Here is a 19,608-nt window from a genome sequence, read left to right as displayed (position 1 = left end):
CCTCTTAAGTTTAAGTCCAACTAATGTCGTAAATATATGATAAATAAGCCTCAACTTCAAATAGAGTAACAAGCCCAGACAATAATAAAAATAGACATGCGACCTGTGTTGCTCAACTTAAGTTGCTTGCATTACTGTTAATGATACCCCACACGCACCAGCAACTTCCTTGTTGGAAGACTTCCTTGAAGCATATGTCAATCAAACCATGATAATCACCTTCGAGAGTACAACACTGGACCAAAACTTTTTGCATAGGCGTGCAATGATTGTGTCATGGCTGCCTAGATTTCGCTGTGAGATTTAACCATATCCAGCCATCACATTTGATTGGAATTGAACATCTCTTAATATGAATTCCGACTCCCACTCAAATAAATTACGCCTCCAATTCCAACTCTAACTAATGAATCTTATGTATAGATTACATTGTAACAATCATTAATCTTAACTTTTAAAAGTTTAAGATTTTAGCACCCTAAAAAAAATTAACAATTTTACCCCTAAATTTATAAAACGATGCAAAAATGCTTAGAAGACACCACATAAGATAAAATTAGAAGAAATTAAATCCGACTCAAACACATATAATTCCGTCTCTATAGAGACGAACTCCAACTTCCGTCTCTAATAATAATATATTTATAAAATAAAAATTTAGCTTAAAAATAAATTTCATGTTACTAATTTGGCAACTATATAATATATAGGTGTAAGCCTGCATATTCTAGATAATAAACTAACATAATTTAAATTAACATCGTACAATAAGTTGTTTATTTACACCATCTTAGTTAAGCTTCACAATTCACATTCTAGATAATGTATAGACTATAGTAGCTGTACAAACAATATTTCCAGCAAAGTTATTAAAGTAATTTCGGGTAGTTAAGACCTTTGCAATCTCACCAAAAGGAATGCCATTTTCAGTACCCTGCCAAAAGCAAAATCAAACAAACAACAATGAACATAATTGTCTAGAGATACTCTTTGGCATATAGAGTTGGACTGTTCTAGTAGTGTAATAACAACAACACATGCATGAGCTGCAAATCTAGAGATATACACTAGCAAGTAATAAACTACTTGACAACTATAAATGCCAAAGTTGTAGAATCAAAATGTGACAAAATAGGATGCTTCGTAGGATATTCTTAAGCTTAACTAATTTATTAAACAAGGTTTCTACTCCTAGACCATTAAGTCATACCATAACAACTGATGAAACTAATGAGTAGCTTATGTTAAAGTTGACCTAAAACAAAATAGTCTTAACTTGCTTGCCTCATCAATCATAGACTCCGTCTTCTCAATTGTATTATATCACTCCAACCTACATAGAATCAAATTTCCCATATAACAAATAAGCCACAATGACGAGAGAAGAGGTTTTGTGTAATTTAATAATAAACAACGAACTTAAACACAAGTCCTAAATTAATAAACACAGTGAGCCAAAAGCCTCGAAAACTGCCCTATCTGAATGATGCACCAGAAAAACATGCCACCAAACAGTAGATGCAGAGCAATTATACAAGTATTTATTCTATAGTAGCAATACAAATATCAACATTGAATACAAAAATATATCTAATAATCTATGCCCAACAATGATAAACTACCCTATCTGAATGATGCACCAGAAAAACATGCCACCAAACAGTAGATGCAGAGCAATTATACAAGTATTTATTCTATAGTAGCAATACAAATATCAACATTGAATACAAAAATATATCTAATAATCTATGCCCAACAATGATATATTGTTTATTGTAAGTCTCAAAGATGCACCTGAACTTGAAAGAACATCACCAACATCATCAATTGTACATTTCAAACCCCTTAGCTTCAGAAGGCTAACAGCTCACAATGAGTGTACATAAAGAAACACAAGTAGTCCTTTTTATATATATATATATATATTAAAAGAGATTTACAATTAAATAAAAACCACATAAACTTTACCATGTTAATTATCAAAACCACATAAACTCTTATTACCACTAAGTTGCACTCTCTCACTACAAACATATGTATGTATACTAGTAATGCTAATGTGAGAACGAATATTAAATACTAATAATACTAAACAACAAAAATAGATTGTGCAGAATTTTATTTTTGGTATCAATGATAGGTGCTTGAAAACATATACGGACATAACACTAAACAAAAAAAAAAAGCATTTGTTCAAATAGATAGCATTTTAGAAATATGGTTGCAAGAGTGAAACAAAAAACCTCTTGAGTTAATCCCTTTTGCTTCTTATTTCTCTTCCTCTTTCTTGAACTGTAACAGATCAGAAATAAGTGGACTACAGCAGCCTATAAAATAGAAAATGCTTCAATATCCAAACTAATTGAGTTCAACTAAACAACATTGGCCTATAAGTGGAATCATGTAAATATAAAGTCTTGAAACTTATAACTTGTCTAAAAGAACAGTGAACAATTTCAATTATACAAAAAATTATGGATTGAGAAGTTGTTATTCAAGTAGATTAAATTCATCACAACTTGTCTAAAATGATAAACCTCAGCTTTAATACCATTATGGTAAAAATTTCATCTAGAATACCTATGGAAGTAACTAAATCAACTTGATGGTATATCTCATAATCATTAATGCAAAAAAAAAAAAAAAAAAAAAAAAAAGGTAGCCAGGAATAAACCAATGTAACAAAAGAATGGAAGGGTGCCTCAAATTTCTTTTTCGATTGAGAATTCAATGCCATTGCCTCCCTGACACAAAATAAGTTGGCTAAAACTTAAGCATTACAACAACAGCAAAAGAGAGATAAAAGAATAATATCAAATGCATTACTACTCAAATTCAAACCCAATCATTGATGTTCAAATTCAAAATTAATCGAGAACTCACTAATCAATAATGAAAAATTGAAATCATTACTCAAATATTGATAATCATAAAATCAATGATTAAAACTCAATAGCTGATGATAAAAAATCTAAAATCATAAATAAAAACTCAAGAGAAAAACGCAGGAGTGTATGTGGTACCTTATATATTCAATTTTGTCGCTGGCAAAGAAGGACGTCACCGTTTCCGTATAACAGAAAACCAGATATGTAGATAGTGAGAGAGTGGTTCTCTAATATGAACATGAACATGGATCAGGAATTAAAATCAAAAAATAGAGTTTAAGTTCTTACCTCCGCCCGCTGAAATCAAATAAAGGTACATGAATTTAGTAACACAAAAGGGAGAACTCTTTCTTTCTTCGATTCTAGGGTTTGAAAAAGGGGTAAATCGTTGGTGTCTTCAATTATAGATTTAGCTTCTTCAAATTGAATCATACATGAATTAATTTAGTTTTAAAGTAAGTTAATTTTATCAAAATTGAAATTGAATGGTACATGAAAATCAAATTGAAACTGAAGTTTACCTGTGAGAGATGAGTCTTCAGCAAACAAAGAGATTGGTTGATGGAGAGAGATGGGTGGTGGAAGGGAAGAGGAAAAATCAAATTGGTAGAGACAAGAGGTAAGGGAAAATCTGAAATTGAAATTGAAATTGGGAGAGGGAAAAGTGAAAAATAACCCAATTCGATTGAGATGTTGGAGGGGTTTTTTATTACCGTGAAATTTGTGAAATAAAGCATTTGGAGCCAAATATAGGGAAATTTTTGTTTTATTTTAATTATTTTTTACTCTAAGACGGAACTAGAGACAGAATAATTTTATGACGGAGAGCATTGTCTCTAAATTCCGTCTCTAATGTAAGAAAATTAGTCCCAAATATTCATTTTAAGTCTCAGAAATTCGTCTCCGTTAGAGATAGAATAAATTCTGTCTCTAAAATCCGTCGGTATTTAAGACTATTCTAATAGTATGAGTTTAATGGTGGCGGATTGACACTTCAAAACAACTTTGCACGCACAATCAATCAAAACATTTAGAATTGCCATGCATATAAACTAAAATCATCAATTGATGTGTCAATTTTAAATGATTAGATTGGTTGTGTGTGCAAAGTTGTTTTGAACTGTCGACCCACCACCATCAAACTAAAAAATTATTATATTGTATTACATTATTAGTTATTTTTAAATAGATTGTAGGGCATGAGTTTGTTATATTATTTACTTTGTTATATTTAAATAAATAATTTGAAATCTTCATTAAAAATAAATATATTTTGTTTCAAAAAAAAATTAAAAATAAATATATTTGAAATCAATCAAATATTAATTAATGAGTGTTATATTTTTTTTAGATGATGAATGATTTTTTTTTTTTTGGTAACAGATGATGAATGAATTTGTTATAACTTAATTTTTTTTTTTTTTTTGAGTTTGTTATATCTTATATATTTTTTGACGGAAGATTTTGTTAAAAAGTATGTACACAAAAACGCCTATAAGAGAATTCCGATTCATATTTTCAATCAGTCGCCCAATTTTCTACTAAATAAGAAAAAAGTTAGGGTTAGCGATTTCACACTTTTCCTTGATAACTATGTCTTCAACCACCAAGAAGATCACTCTCAAGAGTTCCGACAACGAAACCTTTGAGGTTCCCGAGGCGGTGGCACTTGAATCGCAGACGATCAAGTACATGATCGAGGACGATTGTACCGACAACGGAATTCCAGTTCCTAACGTGACCGGTCAGATATTGGCGAAGGTGATAGAATACTGTAAGAAGCATGTTGATGCCGCGAGTTCCGATGAAAAACCATCCGAAGATGATCTTAAGAATTGGGATGCTGAATTCGTAAAGGTTGATCAGGCTACGCTTTTCGGTCTCATTCTTGCTGCAAATTACTTGAATATCAAGAGTCTACTGGATCTTACCTGCCAGACTGTGGCGGACATGATCAAAGGGAAGACGCCGGAGGAAATTCGAAAGACTTTTAATATCAAGAATGATTTCACTTCGGAGGAAGAGGAAGAAATTCGTAGGGAAAATCAATGGGCATTTGAATGAATCATATTTGTGGCTGCAACGTTGAAGGATTTATTATGCTTTTACGTTTTTTTTTTTGAAAGATTTTATGTTTGTTTTCGTTCTGTTTATTTTAGGGTTCCTTTTTTATTGTGCTGTTGATTGTGTTGACTATGTTCACTTCACACCATAGACGAGAATGATGTTTAATGTGTTCTCTTCTAGTTTTTGTTTTTGTTTTTTGAGTGACTTTCTTTTTTGACTTTCTATTCTTTATTGAATGAGATTATTTACAATTATCAACATCTATTACTCCTTCTGTCAAAGAGAAAACAGCAATAGTGCAATTATTCCTCTTAAGAAAAATAACTATTCTATAACTCTTAAAAAAACAACTATTTTAATAATATTGTTATATCTTTGATTTATACATTTTTTTTTGAAAAACATACAAAGGTTATTTGATGCGTTAAGAATTTTACATTTGATAAGATATAATGAACATGAGTTTAAACGTGAGTACATCCTCGCCAAATTAATACAATGAGTGCAATCCTCGTCTTTTAAATTGATTTTGTCGGTTGAGTTAGACTAAATCCAAATCAATACAATGACATATAGAATTTGAACTCGATTTATAGAACATAAAGTCGATGACCGATAGAGGTTGAACTTGATTTATAGAACATACATGTGTATACTCATACATTGTGGTGTTTTTTTTTCCTTTTTCCACTTGAATAATGACATTCAAATATATAAACATGAAATTACGCTTAGTTGAGTTCCCAAAGATGTAGACCAGTAGGTAAAAAGGGTTGGTACATTGAAAGAGGTTAGGATGGAAGACCAGGGTTTGATTTTGGCTGCTAAATTACATTTCCCCATCTCATGTATCAATAACATTTGTCCATAAAAAAACTTAAAAATTGTAGAAACTGTTATGAATAATAGATATAGTTGATGTCCATCCATTAACCTTCCACATGATTGTAACTCCCACTAGTGAGTGGATTATAATGTGATCTTTCCTTTACTTGTCCTATAAATAGGACCTATATTGCAATGTAAAGAAACATTTGTGAAGAGAATAATACAAAAGCTTTCTTCATCTTCTTCTTTTTCTTTGATTTTAGTTTATTTCACAACACGTTATCAGCACGAAACTTTAGCCATGAAGTAATAATGATTCTTGTTTTAATTATTTTATTTTATATTACTTGCGGTGATGTATGCTTGTACGTGAGATGACAAATTTTATTGAGTACTTTTGTTCATATACCAAAACTGATTCAATACCGTGATTTGCTTATTCTTGCTTTATCATGATTTCAAGTTGCAAACTTTATGATAGTAAATTTTAGTTAGTTTTTCAGGGTTTGAACTCTGAATCTTATCGTTAGTACTCCTTCGATGTTCCTCAACTCATCATATATGATCTAATTTCTAAACTAGTGTTAAATTGTTAATATTGTTGTTTATGAAATATTTCTGAATATTGGTCTCTAAAACTACTTGTAAGCTAAGTAGGAATTTAAGTACGGGCCAACTTTCCCTTTGCTCACTGTGTGATGCAAAGTCTGACAAAATATGGACAATATATTAATCCTTCATGATTTGAAAATACACATATCTTATTGAACATGAGTCATAATTCTATGTCATCCCTATTGAAGTTCAATAATCATGTCTCAATCTATGATTAGACTTGTGAACACGAATGTGCTCAATTTTATACTAAATCTCTACTTCATCATTATCAGGGTCGACTGAAGCAATGTCTTATACAATTGTCTTCCCCGTCAAAGCACCATTTCTCAATCTAAGAATGTCCTTATCTCCAATAAGTTTAATTTTATTTTTCTTCTTGCAGGTAGTGTTAAGCTGAACTAAGCTTTAACAATATGTCATGGCTTCATTTGGTAGTAGAAATGCAAAATTAGAGGTAAAGTTATTTTCTTTTTGTCTCTCTCACACATACAATACAAAGAAAAACCATGACCATGTGTATTAGATAAATTTCCAATTTACAACAACTATTGAATAAGTTTTATTTTGTCAAGTTCAAATATCAGGCAATTCAAGCATTTTAATTAATATCTATGATACACAGCTTATTCTTTATGTGAATAAAAATGACCATACATACTCTATGCTTCCAATATAGAGAAAAGCTCCTATAAGATACTGGTTAATCTTAATATATGTTTTGAAACTCAACTTACTTGAATTTTACTATGTCATTCTGTCCTAGATTAATGGAAGGTTAATGAGATTTTGTAGCTGGTCTGCTCGGTTGTTTTTATTGTGTCATTCTTCGGCTGTCATGCTCATCTGCACCGGTGTTTTTGCAGTGGTTAGGATGGTTTGTGTCTCGGAAGTTGGAATTGGATCAAGCTGCTTGAGTGTTGTCCGATACACAACAGTTGGTGAAATACTTCTCTGCAATCGCGGTGTAGTAGAATCTACATATATTAGGACTTTTGTTGGTATCTTGAGATGTTTAGGATCTAATTATTCAAGTATATGGTGTGATGTTAATTGGCTTGAATAATTCTAGCTATTGTTGAATTTAAATAATTAAGTGATGGTCCTTATTTACTGCAGTAACATTTTGGGATTGACTTAGTACATTTGGATTTTATCTTAGGAAATCAGTTTCATTTGACTTATTCAAACATATAGTAAGGATTTTCAAAATTCTCGGTACAATTCTTGATAACCAGTCATATTAATTAACACCTGAGGATTTACCCGCCCTACGAATGAACCAGCCCCAAGAAACAAGTTTAATTCTCGGTACAATTTTGCCAAATTTGCCGCAGCTCCTTTGAAAATGATACAATTCTGCAATCCCCATATACACCTCACCCTCTTAGAAATCTTCCAAATTGGAGAAAATGAGATTCAACACCATTGTTAGCAGCCCCACACACACCCATCCAACTATACACATAACACCATATTTTATAAGAAAAGGGACAAGTTAATACAAGTGATTGGCTTCTTCTACAGCAGCAGTGCATAACACACAAGAGTTACCTGCATTATTGTCAATGATACCCCTACGCACCAGCAATGCCCTTGTCGGAAGACCACTTTAAGTATACGCTAGCCAAACCATGATGATCACCTTTGAGGTATACTAGACTGGACCAAGCTTCTTGCATACTGTGTCATGGCTAGCTGCCCAGATTTTACTGCGAGATTTAACCATATCAAACTATCCTGCACATTTGATTGGAATTGAACATTTCTTAATATGAATTCCGACTCCCAATCGAATAAAATTATGCCTCCGATTCCATCTCCAACTAATGAATGTAATATGTATAGATTACAATGTAATCTATACATTAATCTATACAATGTATAGATTACAAGTATGTTGATATTTGTTGATCAAGAATCAATTATTAATTTTTAAATATATTTTGAAATCAATCAAATATCTATGAGTTTCTTATATATATATATTTTTTAAGGAGTTTGTTATATTATATCTTAAGAGCAATGCTATATATCAAGAAAGATTTTCTCAAGAAAAATTTAAGAATGACATGGCAGAATAATCATCCTTAAATTTTATCAAGAAATTGTACTGAAATTAATGTTAGCCAATAAAATCTCTGTCGGGCCGGAAATCATGGGGTGGTGGGTGTTATGTATTTTTTTTCTGTATAAAATGAATAAATGAGACTGAAATCTAAGGGTGATTATTGTGCCATGTCATTATTAAATCTTTCTTGATAAATCATTCTTGATATCTAGCATTTTCTTGATAACTCATTCTTGGTACATATGGGTGTACCGGTACACTCAATTTTATTGAGTGTACCATAGAAATTGTCGTTTGTTATATTATATCTTAAATCTTCTTTTTTGTTGAGTTTGTTATAACTTTTCGAAAGAAAAAAAAAAAAAAAAAAGAGCTTGCTATATTTTTTTACGCAATCTAAGGAAGATTTTGTTAAAAATATATGTATCAAAAAACGCCTATAAATACTATTCAAAGTTTCTACCCGTCTCACAAATTTCTAATTGAGAAAAAAAGTTAGGGTTAGCGATTTCACACTTTTTCTCCATAACTATGTCTTCAACCAGCAAGAAGATCACTCTCAAGAGTTCCGACAACGAAACCTTTGAGGTTCCCGAGGCTGTGGCACTTGAATCGCAGACGATCAAGCACATGATCGAGGACGATTGTACCGACAACGGAATTCCAGTTCCTAACGTGACCGGTCAGATATTGGCGAAGGTGATAGAATACTGTAAGAAGCATGTCGATGCCGTGAGTTCCGATGAAAAACCATCAGAAGATGATCTTAAGAATTGGGATGCTGAATTCGTGAAGGTTGATCAGGCTATGCTTTTCGGTCTCATTCTTGCTGCAAATTACTTGAATATCAAGAGTCTACTGGATCTTACCTGCCAGACTGTGGCGGACATGATCAAAGGGAAGACACCAGAGGAAATTCGAAAGACTTTTAATATCAAGAATGATTTCACTCCGGAGGAAGAGGAAGAAGTTCGCAGGGAAAATCAATGGGCATTTGAATGAATCATATTTCTGGCTGCAACGTTGAAGGATTTATTATGCTTTTATATATTTTTTTTTTTTGTTTGAAAGACTTTTATGTTTGTTTTCGTTCTGTTTATTTTAGGGTTCCTTTTTTATCTCCGCTGTTGATTGTGTTGACTATGTTCACTTCACACCATAAACGACAATGATGTTTAATGTGATCTCTTCTAGTTTTTATTCTTGTTTTTTAAGTGACTTTCTTGTTTGACTTTCTATTCTTTATTGAATGAGATTATTTGCAATTATCAACATCTATTATTCTTCCTTAAAAAAAAAAAATCTATTATTCCTTCTGTCAAAAAGAAAACTGCAATAGTGCAATTATTCCTCTTAAGAAAAATAACTATTTTATAACTCTTAAAAAAACAACTATTTTAATAATGTTGTTATATCTTTGATTTATACAATTTTTGTTTAAAAAAATACAAAGGTTATTTGATGTGTTAAGAGTTTTACATTTGATAAGATATAATGAACATAAGTTTAAACGTGAATGCAATCCTCGCCAAATTAATACATGAAATTACGCTTAGTTGAGTTCCCAAAAATAGTGAATGGACTATGTTCACTTCATAGATGACACTAGTCTAGGATGTGTTCTCTTTTAGTTTGTGTTTGTTTTTTTATTGACTTTCTAGTCTAGGGTATGTTTCTTCTTGTTTGACCTTCACTAGATTTTCTACTTTTCTATCGAGTTTCTTTATAAATCAAGTCTAGTTTGACCTTCACTAAATTTTCGATTCTTTATAAATCAAGTCTAGTTTGACCTTAACTAAGGCTTTTATTCTTTATTGATTTTTTTTTATGAATCAAGTATTTATTATTAGGTGAAATATCTCATAATGTTTTAATAAGTTAGTCATCAAAGTTTTTTTGGCAACAAGTTGATACTTAATTCATAAAATATGTTCATCGTTAACCATTTTTCAACAAACTCGTTTAAAAATTGCTTTATGTTAAGTTGATGGATCTAAATTCACTGATCTTAAAATTAAGAATCATGTATTGATCAACTACTTGATTTATAATGTTGTTCATGAAACATTTATTTGTAAACTGCGTTTGAATTTGCAAACAAAAAGAGATGTATGTTAGTAAGCATGTTTAGTTTCATAAAAACAATTGTGTTAATTCAATGTTAAACGGTAATGTAAACAACTTTTAACGAAGTTAAATGAAAAATGAGTAATAATGTAAAAAAATTACGACTTACATGACCAATTTCTTAAAAAAATAGTTCCAATAAGCTGAAAATCTTACATGACCAATTTGTTAAAAAAATAGTTCCAATATCTCCAAATTTTTAATATTCACCTAAGAAATGTTCCATTGTTGTATTCTTAATTCTTATGTAACACTCTTATTTTACAGATGTATGCCTCCCAATCTTAAATAGCTCGTGTAACCTAATAAGCTGAAAATCTTATAGTAAAACTTCTCTTAACTAAAAAGATCTCCTCTTTGTCGCATTTGATAGAGACGTTGTGTGTAGTATGCAAAAATTGGAGTTCGAACACTGAATTTCTCATTTATTCACATAATGGATGGATTTCTAGTCAATAGACTACTTGATCATACATCTCTTTAACTTCTTCCGATTCCTCCCCACTGAGCTCTTGACAGCATGAGAAACTAATACTCGCCAAAACCCGACATTTTTTTCATAACAAATATAGCAAAACTTAACTCATGCTCACCACCTGCAAATTTTCAAATTTTACCACTTTGGCATTGGGGCGTATTTCTTTGATTGATCCTTTTGGAATCTTGCATCATTTTATTCAGTTTGTTCACTCAACAGGTGTTTCAAAAGTGCGACAATCTTTAATGCAATTAATTTGGCTCTCTTGTGTGTGCTTGGGTAATTTGAAAAGAAATGAATACCAGGATCTTTAACAATAAGGAAAATTCAACTCATCTTTCAAAAAAAAAGGAAAATTCAACTTATCAACTTCTTCATAACATTAAGTTGCTTTCTTATTGGTGGTTGAATGTAAAATACGTTAATATTGCTTTTGGTTACCATAGTTGGTGGTTTTGCCCTTTTACTTGTTTGAGCATTGGTTAATAGTTTTCGTTTTGTTATTTTCTCTGACTTGTATTTTTTTTGTTAAACTTTGGTGTTATACTCTGGTATGTCTTGTGCTAGGGAGAATGTTTTTTTGTTGGTAATATATTTTATTTTGCCTAGTTCAAAAAAATAATATACAGAAAACAAGTAAAATTGCAAAATTCAATAGTTGTCCATCAGAATTTATCATCTGATGATCGGCAAAAATATGTTAATTCTACATGACTAGGTCCAATCAAGACAATGGAAAATCTCTAACAAATATTTTTTTGAAGAAGCTAAATTAACCCACCTAAATTGACATTAGGGAGAATCGAACCTGAGACCTCAAGGAGGAGCAAACTCCTAGATCCCAAACCAACAACCCAAGTGGGTTCTCAAACAAATGTTAATACTACATTGCCGCTTAAATCTTTGTATGAAGTTGATCTTTCAGTATAAACCAAACAAACAACACAAAAAATGAAATCACCTACTTTAGGACTAGTTTGTTACATATTTTAAAAAAAAAAATTGACATTCAACAATTCAGAGGCTTCATAAGATAGTATAATATTGTGTTTGTTTGTCGTAATAAAAAAAAAATCAAGAAAATAGTTTTTAACTTGTTTGAATACATCTAAAAAAAATTGACTTTTTTATTACAAATTACCTCTACCTTTTCACACTTAGAGGCTGTTTATCACAACTTCTTTTCTAATAGAATCACTTTTTTTAAACAAAATATTCACTCTTGATAGTTTTTGGTACACACTCTTGAAAGTTTTAGTTTGTTTGTTACAACATTTTTTTTAAAAACTTGGAATCTTGAATGATGTTCGGATACACTAAGAGTTAATGTTGTTTGGATAAAAACAACAAATTAGAACTTATACATGTTTTGTTGACAACACGGCACCTAATCCTTCAAAGCTTCCTTTTGCGCCAACATCATTCCTCCATTATTTGCCTTAGTGAACCTCAGGATATCACCCTACTTAACTTTTTTGGCTCTAACAAAATCATTCCAACCTTCAGAAATAAACTCTCATGCAAATCTCTACTAGAACTCTTCAAATTGCATTGAAAATGTACACCGAACTCTTGATCAATGACTTTCATGTAACAAGAATTGTGGATCAAAAACCTCTTGGAAATTCTTCTTGGGAAATTCTACAATGATTTTTCATCAAACATGTGATATAACCAAGAATAACACGAGACAATAAAAGAAAACAAGTACAGATGAGGAAGTATTACCAGTACAAAATCTCCTTTGATCATCGATTCAGTTACTTTAATCCTCCAAGAATTTAATTGGTCACCGTCCATATCAAAGCGTTTTAAAAATGCAGCGTTTGACGTATTAGAATCTAATGGACTGTACAAAAAAAATAATCCATGTCGGTGCGTAGTCATAAATTTATGCATTTTGCCCTTATTCAAAACTACAACTTTCTCAAAGTTAGGTGGTCAAAAGTACATTTAAACATAGAGCATATTAATGAGATTACCGCATAAATCTAACATATAGCCACTGTAACAAAAGATATGAAAGCAAACCGATATGAAAAAGAAATCAAGAATAGAAACGATGGAAGTGATTAGTCTTACTATTAAAGGGTTTCCATTTTTGTGCAGATAAATGGTGCCGGGTTGAGCCGAGATGTCGCACGTGTACTTGCTGAGGCCAAAACCATATTTATGAATGGCATCTTTGATATCTAGGGGAAGAGAGGGGCCATTTGGGTGATCATCAGCAGCATTCTCATTGAGAAATTTCAGAGAAAGGTAATTTTTGTGAGGAGGCTTAATGGGATAGTTGTCCTTGAACAGTTTGAACCTGTAGCGTTTATGTTCCTCTTAGGAGTATGTTTTGACATATTTCTTGCACCAAGCTTCAAAGTGTTCATAAAAGTCCGCATCAGAAACCTTGAAATAAGTGCAGAAACGGAACACAAAAATGAATGACGTGTTTCAGTAGTATCAGACATAAAGAAGTGATAGCATATATGATAAACTACTTAATGGTATAACTTATATTAATATTTTGGGTATAATTTATTACAATTTATGTTATTATTAATTACATACTTATCTATTTTTCTTTATTTTATATAGATAAGAAAGTAGAATAAAATATATTTAAAATATTAGATTTTTATAAGATTCCAATCTATGTGCTTATAGATAAATATATATGTGTAGCATTAAAATTTCTTTTTACACACACCAATGTTCACATAACTATGAGCTTGCCTTACTCTTTTTAAAACAATAAACAAGTATAGGCCCAAGAAGTATTTACAAGAAGACCCAAATAAAATCAAAAGTGCCTGTGTCTTTTAGTTAGAGCTGTCAAAACGGGCCGGCCCGTATGGGCCGGCCCGTTTAGCCCGAATAAATATAGGACTTGGGCCTAAAATATTGAGCCCGAATTTTAATAGGGCTTTTTAGCCCGGCCCTTAAAAGCCCGGTACCCGTTAGGGCTAGCCCGAATGGGCCGCGGGTAGCCCGTTAGCCCGCATAACAAAAAAAAATTCTATAAATTATATATATTTTTCAAATAATTATTTACTTAGTTGATTATCAAAGTATAAAACAAAAGTGAAAATTCAATGAATTAACACAAATATAAATGTAATATAAAATTATATTTATTCATTTCGTTATTTATAGTTTTAAAGATCGAATATATAAATATCTATAACCATAACATATCTAATTTATTTAAAATCATTTTTCTCGTCGTTTTAGTTTACGACGTTTGTACGAAAATGTTTACAATTTACTTTTGTGCTAGACATTAATTAAACATATTAAAAATATTATTTATAAAAAAATTATAGTAGTGTTTTATAGTATTTTTTAAAATAAAAAAAATATAATTTTTAATACGGGCCGGCCCGTTTAGCCCGCGGCCCGTGTAGGGCCGGGCTCGGGTAGTATATTTCAAGCCCGTTTTGTCAACCGGGCTTTTTGGCCCGGCCCGCTAAAGCCCGAAGCCCGCTAGGGCCGGCCCGTTTAGGGCCGGGCCGCCCGTTTTGACAGCTCTACTTTTAGTCATAGTTGGGGATTGAAGATCTTGAAGTAGGGATTAAAATTGGAGCAAAAATTTGCACTCTATTTTGGGTTATCTCTTACTCTAATTTCATGAATCCTATTTCCATTTTAGTGTTCTTGTTCATGGATAGCTAAATCATTTTCTAGGGTTTAGGTGGATCTTTGTAATGTTCTAGTTTATTAATTTGAATTTCAGTTTTTATTCCAATCAAATTTATTCTATTGATTTTATCACATGATTAGGAATTGATCAGCGATCGTACTGCAGTTAATTGATGGACCTATAGGACAACTGAGACTAGAATTATTGCATGATCAAACCTTGATTTTAGTCGTCCAATCGTTCAACCTTTTCGCGCTTTATGCTTTTCTTGGTTTCAACTCTTTGAATGACCAAACAAAGTGTTAATTTAAGAAAAAGAATATTAATCACGAATGACCAAACGGATTAATAGTTTTAGTAAAGGGATTGGTGATTGAATAAAAATAGGAATTTGATTAGAACTAGACAAAAAGGAATCGAAACTTGCAAGTGAAACTGCGACCCTAGACCTCTCTCCATTGATTTACATCTTCGCACTTTTATGCTTCTTCGTCATTTCTTTTTACTTAGTTACCAAAACATTCTACTACTTGTTCGTCTAAATAATAAAGTAATCTTAATTAGTTTAGTACTTGTTAATTAATCCATGTGGATACGATAATCTTTTATACTACTTATGCGATTGAGTACACTTGCTCTAAGTGTGTTTTTAGCGCAACAATATAAAACAAAACGCAAGAGCAACATGGTGTGACACAAGTTGAGTAAAACTACCCCGTTGGTTATCAGAAGAATTTGTAATTGTTTCATAATCGCCTGTTGGCAACGGTGACGCTGAAACGGGAAAATAAAAGTCATAGACATGCAAAGGAAGGACAACTATAAAAAGAGTTAGGATGAACTTCAGGCCCCTACTTTGTCTAAGGCATCGAATTGGTAGCACCTGGTAATTCAGTTTAACACTGTGTCCAACTGCAATTGTAAAAGGTGAGAAAAGATTACCAAGATAAATCTTAATATGATTTTGTTTAGAAAATGAAAATGAAAAAGGGTGAATATACCTCCTCTGTCGATAACTCTGGAAAATCCATAATCCAATGTCCTGTGGAAAACTCCTACATCATGTATCTGAAATTCACCACCGAAAAAGTTAAACCGAAAATAAAATGGATGAGAGAGATAGATCATACGGATTTGCAGGGATGAGATGATGAGCGAAGCCTCGCGCCATTGGAGAGATTCATTCTGGAGGATGAAGGAAGCCTCATACTGTAGGCGAGATTCATTCTGGAGGAAGCGTTGATTAACATAACCTTGAATTTAATTCCAAAACCCTAATCTGAACAACAAAGGGACGAGTTTGCCTTGCTTTCTTTGAGCCTGTTTGTTTTCGGTCAATTTTATTCGGATTATATAATCTGAATAAAAAAAAAAGGTATTTCTTATGTTTATTATTTTATAATTTGAAATGATTTAGATTACAAAAAACAAATTGTTTGCACCGATTTCATGTCTACTATAAAAGATAATGAGGTTATAATCATATCAAACCATCATTATGTATAAAAAAAGTTGAAATTATATTATTACACATTTTAAGTAATGTAAATCTAAGGTGATCTGATTATCAAAATCTTTAACCCTAATGACAACCCTAATACCTTATTTCTGTCTCTCAACAAAATTGCAGTCATTATTTAATCACAAATAAATCAAGATCGAACCTAAAGATTGTTAGAACCTGTGTTGGGGGTTTGCAGCAATAACTTGATCAAGAAGATGATGAAGATGAACATGATTAAATGTGCACATAAATTTCAAAGTGTGTGTGGGACACACTAACCTTTAGGTTTGATTTGCCGGTGCCATTTAATTTGGGAAAGGAGAGTTCTTTCCCACCATGGGAAAGTTGATCATGTCCATTAGATTAAATGAGGAATACAAATTACATGATCAACTTTCCCATGGTGGGAAAGAACTCTCCTTTCCCAAATTAAATGGCACCTGATTTGCCTCCACTCATTATGCCAACCGGATGCAAATAGGTTATACCAATAAATCACCTTCAAGATACAATGGAATTAGCGCAGATGTGACTTTACGTGGTTTCCTGATCACTGAGACTCATTGTTAATTTAGGAATTAGCGCAGTGTTAATTTGTCTACATGTTTAGATGAAGGAAGAGTAAATACCCTCAAGTTATACTTAGTTCCCGAAGATGTAGTTATGTGGTTACAACGTTGAAAAAGATTGGGAAGACAGTCCAGGGTTCGATTATGACTGCTAACATTTTCCCATCTACGGTAACAAATAATAACAAACTGACATTTGTCTATAAAAGAAAATTTAAAATTGTAGAAACAAATTAATTTGGTCCTCATATCATTAAATTTTCAATGAGGTCTTGAAAATAGCCAAATATTAATCAAATTTTTCAATAAAGTTCGTGAAAATAGCATAATATTAACGAAATTAGCCTATATGTATATATTTGATTAGAATTGAACATCTCTTAGGGTCCGTTTGGTTCGAGAGTTTTGGAGGGGAGGGGAGGGAAGGGGAGGGGAGATTTTTAATTTGAAGTGTTTGGTTCAATTTTTAGAAGGGAAGGGAAGGGGAGGGGAGGGGAGCAAATCTCTTTAAAATTTTATTGCATTGCCATAATTATCCTTAAATTAATTTCAAATCTCAATATTAACCTTGTAACAACTTTTATTATTATTAGATTAAAATTATTATTATTATTTTGTTATATTTTCCTTGTAACAATTTTTATTATTATATAATCTACCACTCTTATTTGTTAGATGTACAAACCGCTCTTACTACTACTTTGTTGTTGTCAACGACTGCTTGAGGCTTCCTCCAAAGTGAATTGTGAGTAATTTCATCATCTCATTGTAAAAAAAAAACAATATGATGCTTGGAGCAAAATACATGAGCCAGTTTAAGATAAAATAGCGGCTTAGATGTGTGCTTGTCTTTGTCAGTTTCTGAAATCGTAAAAACAAACAGTTTCTTTTATTTAATTAAGTTTAAGGGTAAAACGGTAAAATACTGTTAAAATCCCTCCCCTCCCCTTGTGAACCAAACACACTTTTAATTAAAAATATCTCCCCTCCACTCCCCTCCGTAAAAATCCCTCCCCTCCCCTCCCCTCCCTTCCCCTCCTAATTCTCGAACCAAACGGACCCTTAATATCATCAATTCCGAGTCCCAATCAAATAAACTACGCCTCTAATTCCAACTAACGAATCTTATGTACATATTAATGTGTAACAATCATGAATCTTATGTTGTTACTTGTAGACAAGAATCTATTATTACTATTTTTACCGAGGGAAGAATCAATTAAAAATTGTACTTCCTCCCGTTCTAATTTACAATGTGCACTATTTATAGGTTACTTTAACCATATTTTTTAACTAATATATAAATACAAATGTTAGCATTTAAGATTTGTTTGATTTGATTCAATGAATATTCATTTTCAAAACATCAAATTTTTATAATTTTTTATTATATATATAATTAAAAATATTAATGATCAAAGTTGTGTATTAACATGTGTGCAGTAATTGATTGTGACATGTATTTTAGAATGAATGAAGTATATGTCATTCTAACAAAATTGTTTGTTGCAAATTATGTCACTTTAAAATATCCAAGAATCATTAATGTTTATTTTCCTTTTGTCAAAAAAAAAAATGAATGTTTATTTTCCTATTATGTCATGTGCTATCATTGCTTTATCTTTTTTCAATTATTTTAATTTGAATTTTTCTTACCATTAATAAATGATATTTTTGTAAAAAAAAAACTCACAATTACTCTTATTTCTTGATCTATGTTAAATTGACGTATAATTTAGAACGGTTGTATTACATTATTAGTTATTTTAAAACCGATTTTAAGGAATACGTGACTCACTTGTACCAACAACAAAAACAAAAAAAGATTAACTTTTTTTTTTGTGGTAAAAAAATATTAATTTTTTGACGGAATCTAAGAAGATTTTGTTAAAAAGTATGTATACGAAAAACGCCTATAAATATGAGAAATATCATTATAGTTTCAATCAGTCTCACAAATTTCTACTAAGAAAAAGAGTTAGGGTTAGCGATTTGACCAATCACCATGTCTTCAACAACCACGAAGATGATCACCCTGAAGAGTTACGACAACGAAATCTTTGAGGTCCCCGAGGCGGTGGCGCTCGAATCACAGACAATCAAGCACATGATCGAGGACGATTGTGCCGACAACGCAATCCCAGTTCAGAACGTTACCGGCAAGATATTAGCGAAGGTGATTGAATACTGCAAGAAGCATGTGCAGGTGGCGAGTGCCGATGAAAAACCTTCAGAATCAGAAGAATATCTTAAGAATTGGGATGCTGATTTCGTTAAGGTTGATAAGGAGACGCTTTTTGAACTCATCCTTGCTGCAAACTACTTGGATATCAAGAGTCTACTGGATCTTACCTGCCAGTCTGCGGCGGACATGATGAAAGGGAAGACGCCCGAGGAAATGCGTGAGATGTTTAACATCAAGAATGATTTCAGTCCAGAGGAAGAAGCAGCAATTCGTGCAGAAAACAAATGGGCATTTGAATGAATTAAATTTGGGTGCAATTTGGATTTATTATGCTTTATGTTTCTTTTTGTTTTGTTTACCTTTCTGTTTATTTACTATGTTCATTAGTATAGGATGTGTTCTCTTCTAGTTTGTGTTTCTGGTTTTTTTAGGCTTGGATATGTTTCTTCTTGTTTGACCTTCACTAAATTTTCTATTCTTTATCGAATTTCTTTATGAATCAAGTATTTATTATTAGGTCAAATACCTCCAGATGTTTTAATAAATTTAGTCATCTAAGGTTTGTTGTTTTGCAATAAGGGCTCGTTTAGATTGATCTTATCTTGAATTTATGTAAAACAACTTATGCAAAAAAACAAAAAA

The 19,608-nt window shown here is 31.7% G+C and overlaps 5 protein-coding genes across 21 annotated transcripts; 4 read left to right on the top strand and 1 right to left on the bottom strand.

The window, feature by feature from the left end:
* Positions 1-705: 705 nt before the first annotated feature.
* LOC25499063 (uncharacterized) lies at positions 706-3,640 on the bottom strand. Of its 17 annotated transcripts, none has more exons than XR_005642849.1 (7): positions 3,410-3,637; positions 3,177-3,185; positions 3,024-3,044; positions 2,675-2,744; positions 2,244-2,327; positions 1,211-1,333; positions 706-934 (listed from the first exon to the last, which is right to left on the bottom strand). XR_005642849.1 is itself a non-coding variant. In XM_024769854.2 (6 exons), exons 1-5 carry the CDS (start codon positions 3,623-3,625, stop codon positions 1,319-1,321), a joined length of 477 nt encoding a protein of 158 aa, XP_024625622.1. In that variant the 5' UTR covers positions 3,626-3,640; the 3' UTR covers positions 706-934; positions 1,277-1,318. The 17 variants fall into 17 exon arrangements, 2 of the variants coding, with proteins under 2 accessions (XP_024625622.1, XP_024625621.1); XR_003006696.2 differs by lacking the exon at positions 2,675-2,744 and adding an exon at positions 1,795-1,859 and having other exon boundaries at positions 3,410-3,635; XR_005642847.1 differs by having other exon boundaries at positions 3,177-3,304; positions 3,410-3,627.
* An 818-nt stretch (positions 3,641-4,458) lies between these two features.
* Positions 4,459-4,973, top strand: LOC25499062 (SKP1-like protein 1B). Its single transcript, XM_013594214.3, has one exon. It carries the CDS (start codon positions 4,482-4,484, stop codon positions 4,950-4,952), a length of 471 nt encoding a protein of 156 aa, XP_013449668.2. The 5' UTR covers positions 4,459-4,481; the 3' UTR covers positions 4,953-4,973.
* Positions 4,974-6,669: 1,696 nt separating this feature from the next.
* LOC120576858 (uncharacterized) lies at positions 6,670-7,487 on the top strand. The gene is made up of 2 exons (XM_039827433.1): positions 6,670-6,855; positions 7,165-7,487. Exons 1-2 carry the CDS (start codon positions 6,820-6,822, stop codon positions 7,462-7,464), a joined length of 336 nt encoding a protein of 111 aa, XP_039683367.1. The 5' UTR covers positions 6,670-6,819; the 3' UTR covers positions 7,465-7,487.
* Positions 7,488-8,978: 1,491 nt separating this feature from the next.
* On the top strand, positions 8,979-9,482 carry LOC25499060 (SKP1-like protein 1B). Its single transcript, XM_013594212.2, has one exon. It carries the CDS (start codon positions 9,001-9,003, stop codon positions 9,469-9,471), a length of 471 nt encoding a protein of 156 aa, XP_013449666.2. The 5' UTR covers positions 8,979-9,000; the 3' UTR covers positions 9,472-9,482.
* A 9,234-nt stretch (positions 9,483-18,716) lies between these two features.
* On the top strand, positions 18,717-19,429 carry LOC25499058 (SKP1-like protein 1). Its single transcript, XM_013594210.3, has one exon. The coding sequence runs from the start codon at positions 18,787-18,789 to the stop codon at positions 19,264-19,266; it is 480 nt and encodes a 159-aa protein (XP_013449664.1). The 5' UTR covers positions 18,717-18,786; the 3' UTR covers positions 19,267-19,429.
* The last annotated feature ends 179 nt before the right edge of the window (positions 19,430-19,608 follow it).

The sequence above is a fragment of the Medicago truncatula genome, chromosome 7 (assembly GCF_003473485.1).
Source record: "Medicago truncatula cultivar Jemalong A17 chromosome 7, MtrunA17r5.0-ANR, whole genome shotgun sequence".
Classification (NCBI taxonomy): domain Eukaryota; kingdom Viridiplantae; phylum Streptophyta; class Magnoliopsida; order Fabales; family Fabaceae; genus Medicago; species Medicago truncatula.
This window is presented reverse-complemented; position numbering and strand designations above follow the sequence as displayed.

What these genes read in the sequence shown, in the direction of transcription:
- LOC25499058 (XM_013594210.3), top strand. Translation starts at nt 18,787, where the DNA reads ATGTCTTCAACAACCACGAAGATGATCACCCTGAAGAGTTACGACAAC.
- LOC25499062 (XM_013594214.3), top strand. Translation starts at nt 4,482, where the DNA reads ATGTCTTCAACCACCAAGAAGATCACTCTCAAGAGTTCCGACAACGAA.
- LOC25499063 (XM_024769854.2), bottom strand. Translation starts at nt 3,625, where the DNA reads ATGCTTTATTTCACAAATTTCACGGTAATAAAAAACCCCTCCAACATC. An exon ending in TGAAGACTCATCTCTCACAG is followed by an intron (nt 3,116 to 3,409) that starts GTAAACTTCAGT and finishes TGTTCATATTAG; the next exon opens with AGAACCACTCTCTCACTATC. An exon ending in TCCATTCTTTTGTTACATTG is followed by an intron (nt 2,328 to 2,674) that starts GTTTATTCCTGG and finishes TCTATTTTATAG; the next exon opens with GCTGCTGTAGTCCACTTATT.
- LOC120576858 (XM_039827433.1), top strand. Translation starts at nt 6,820, where the DNA reads ATGGCTTCATTTGGTAGTAGAAATGCAAAATTAGAG. An exon ending in GTAGAAATGCAAAATTAGAG is followed by an intron (nt 6,856 to 7,164) that starts GTAAAGTTATTT and finishes ATTCTGTCCTAG; the next exon opens with ATTAATGGAAGGTTAATGAG.
- LOC25499060 (XM_013594212.2), top strand. Translation starts at nt 9,001, where the DNA reads ATGTCTTCAACCAGCAAGAAGATCACTCTCAAGAGTTCCGACAACGAA.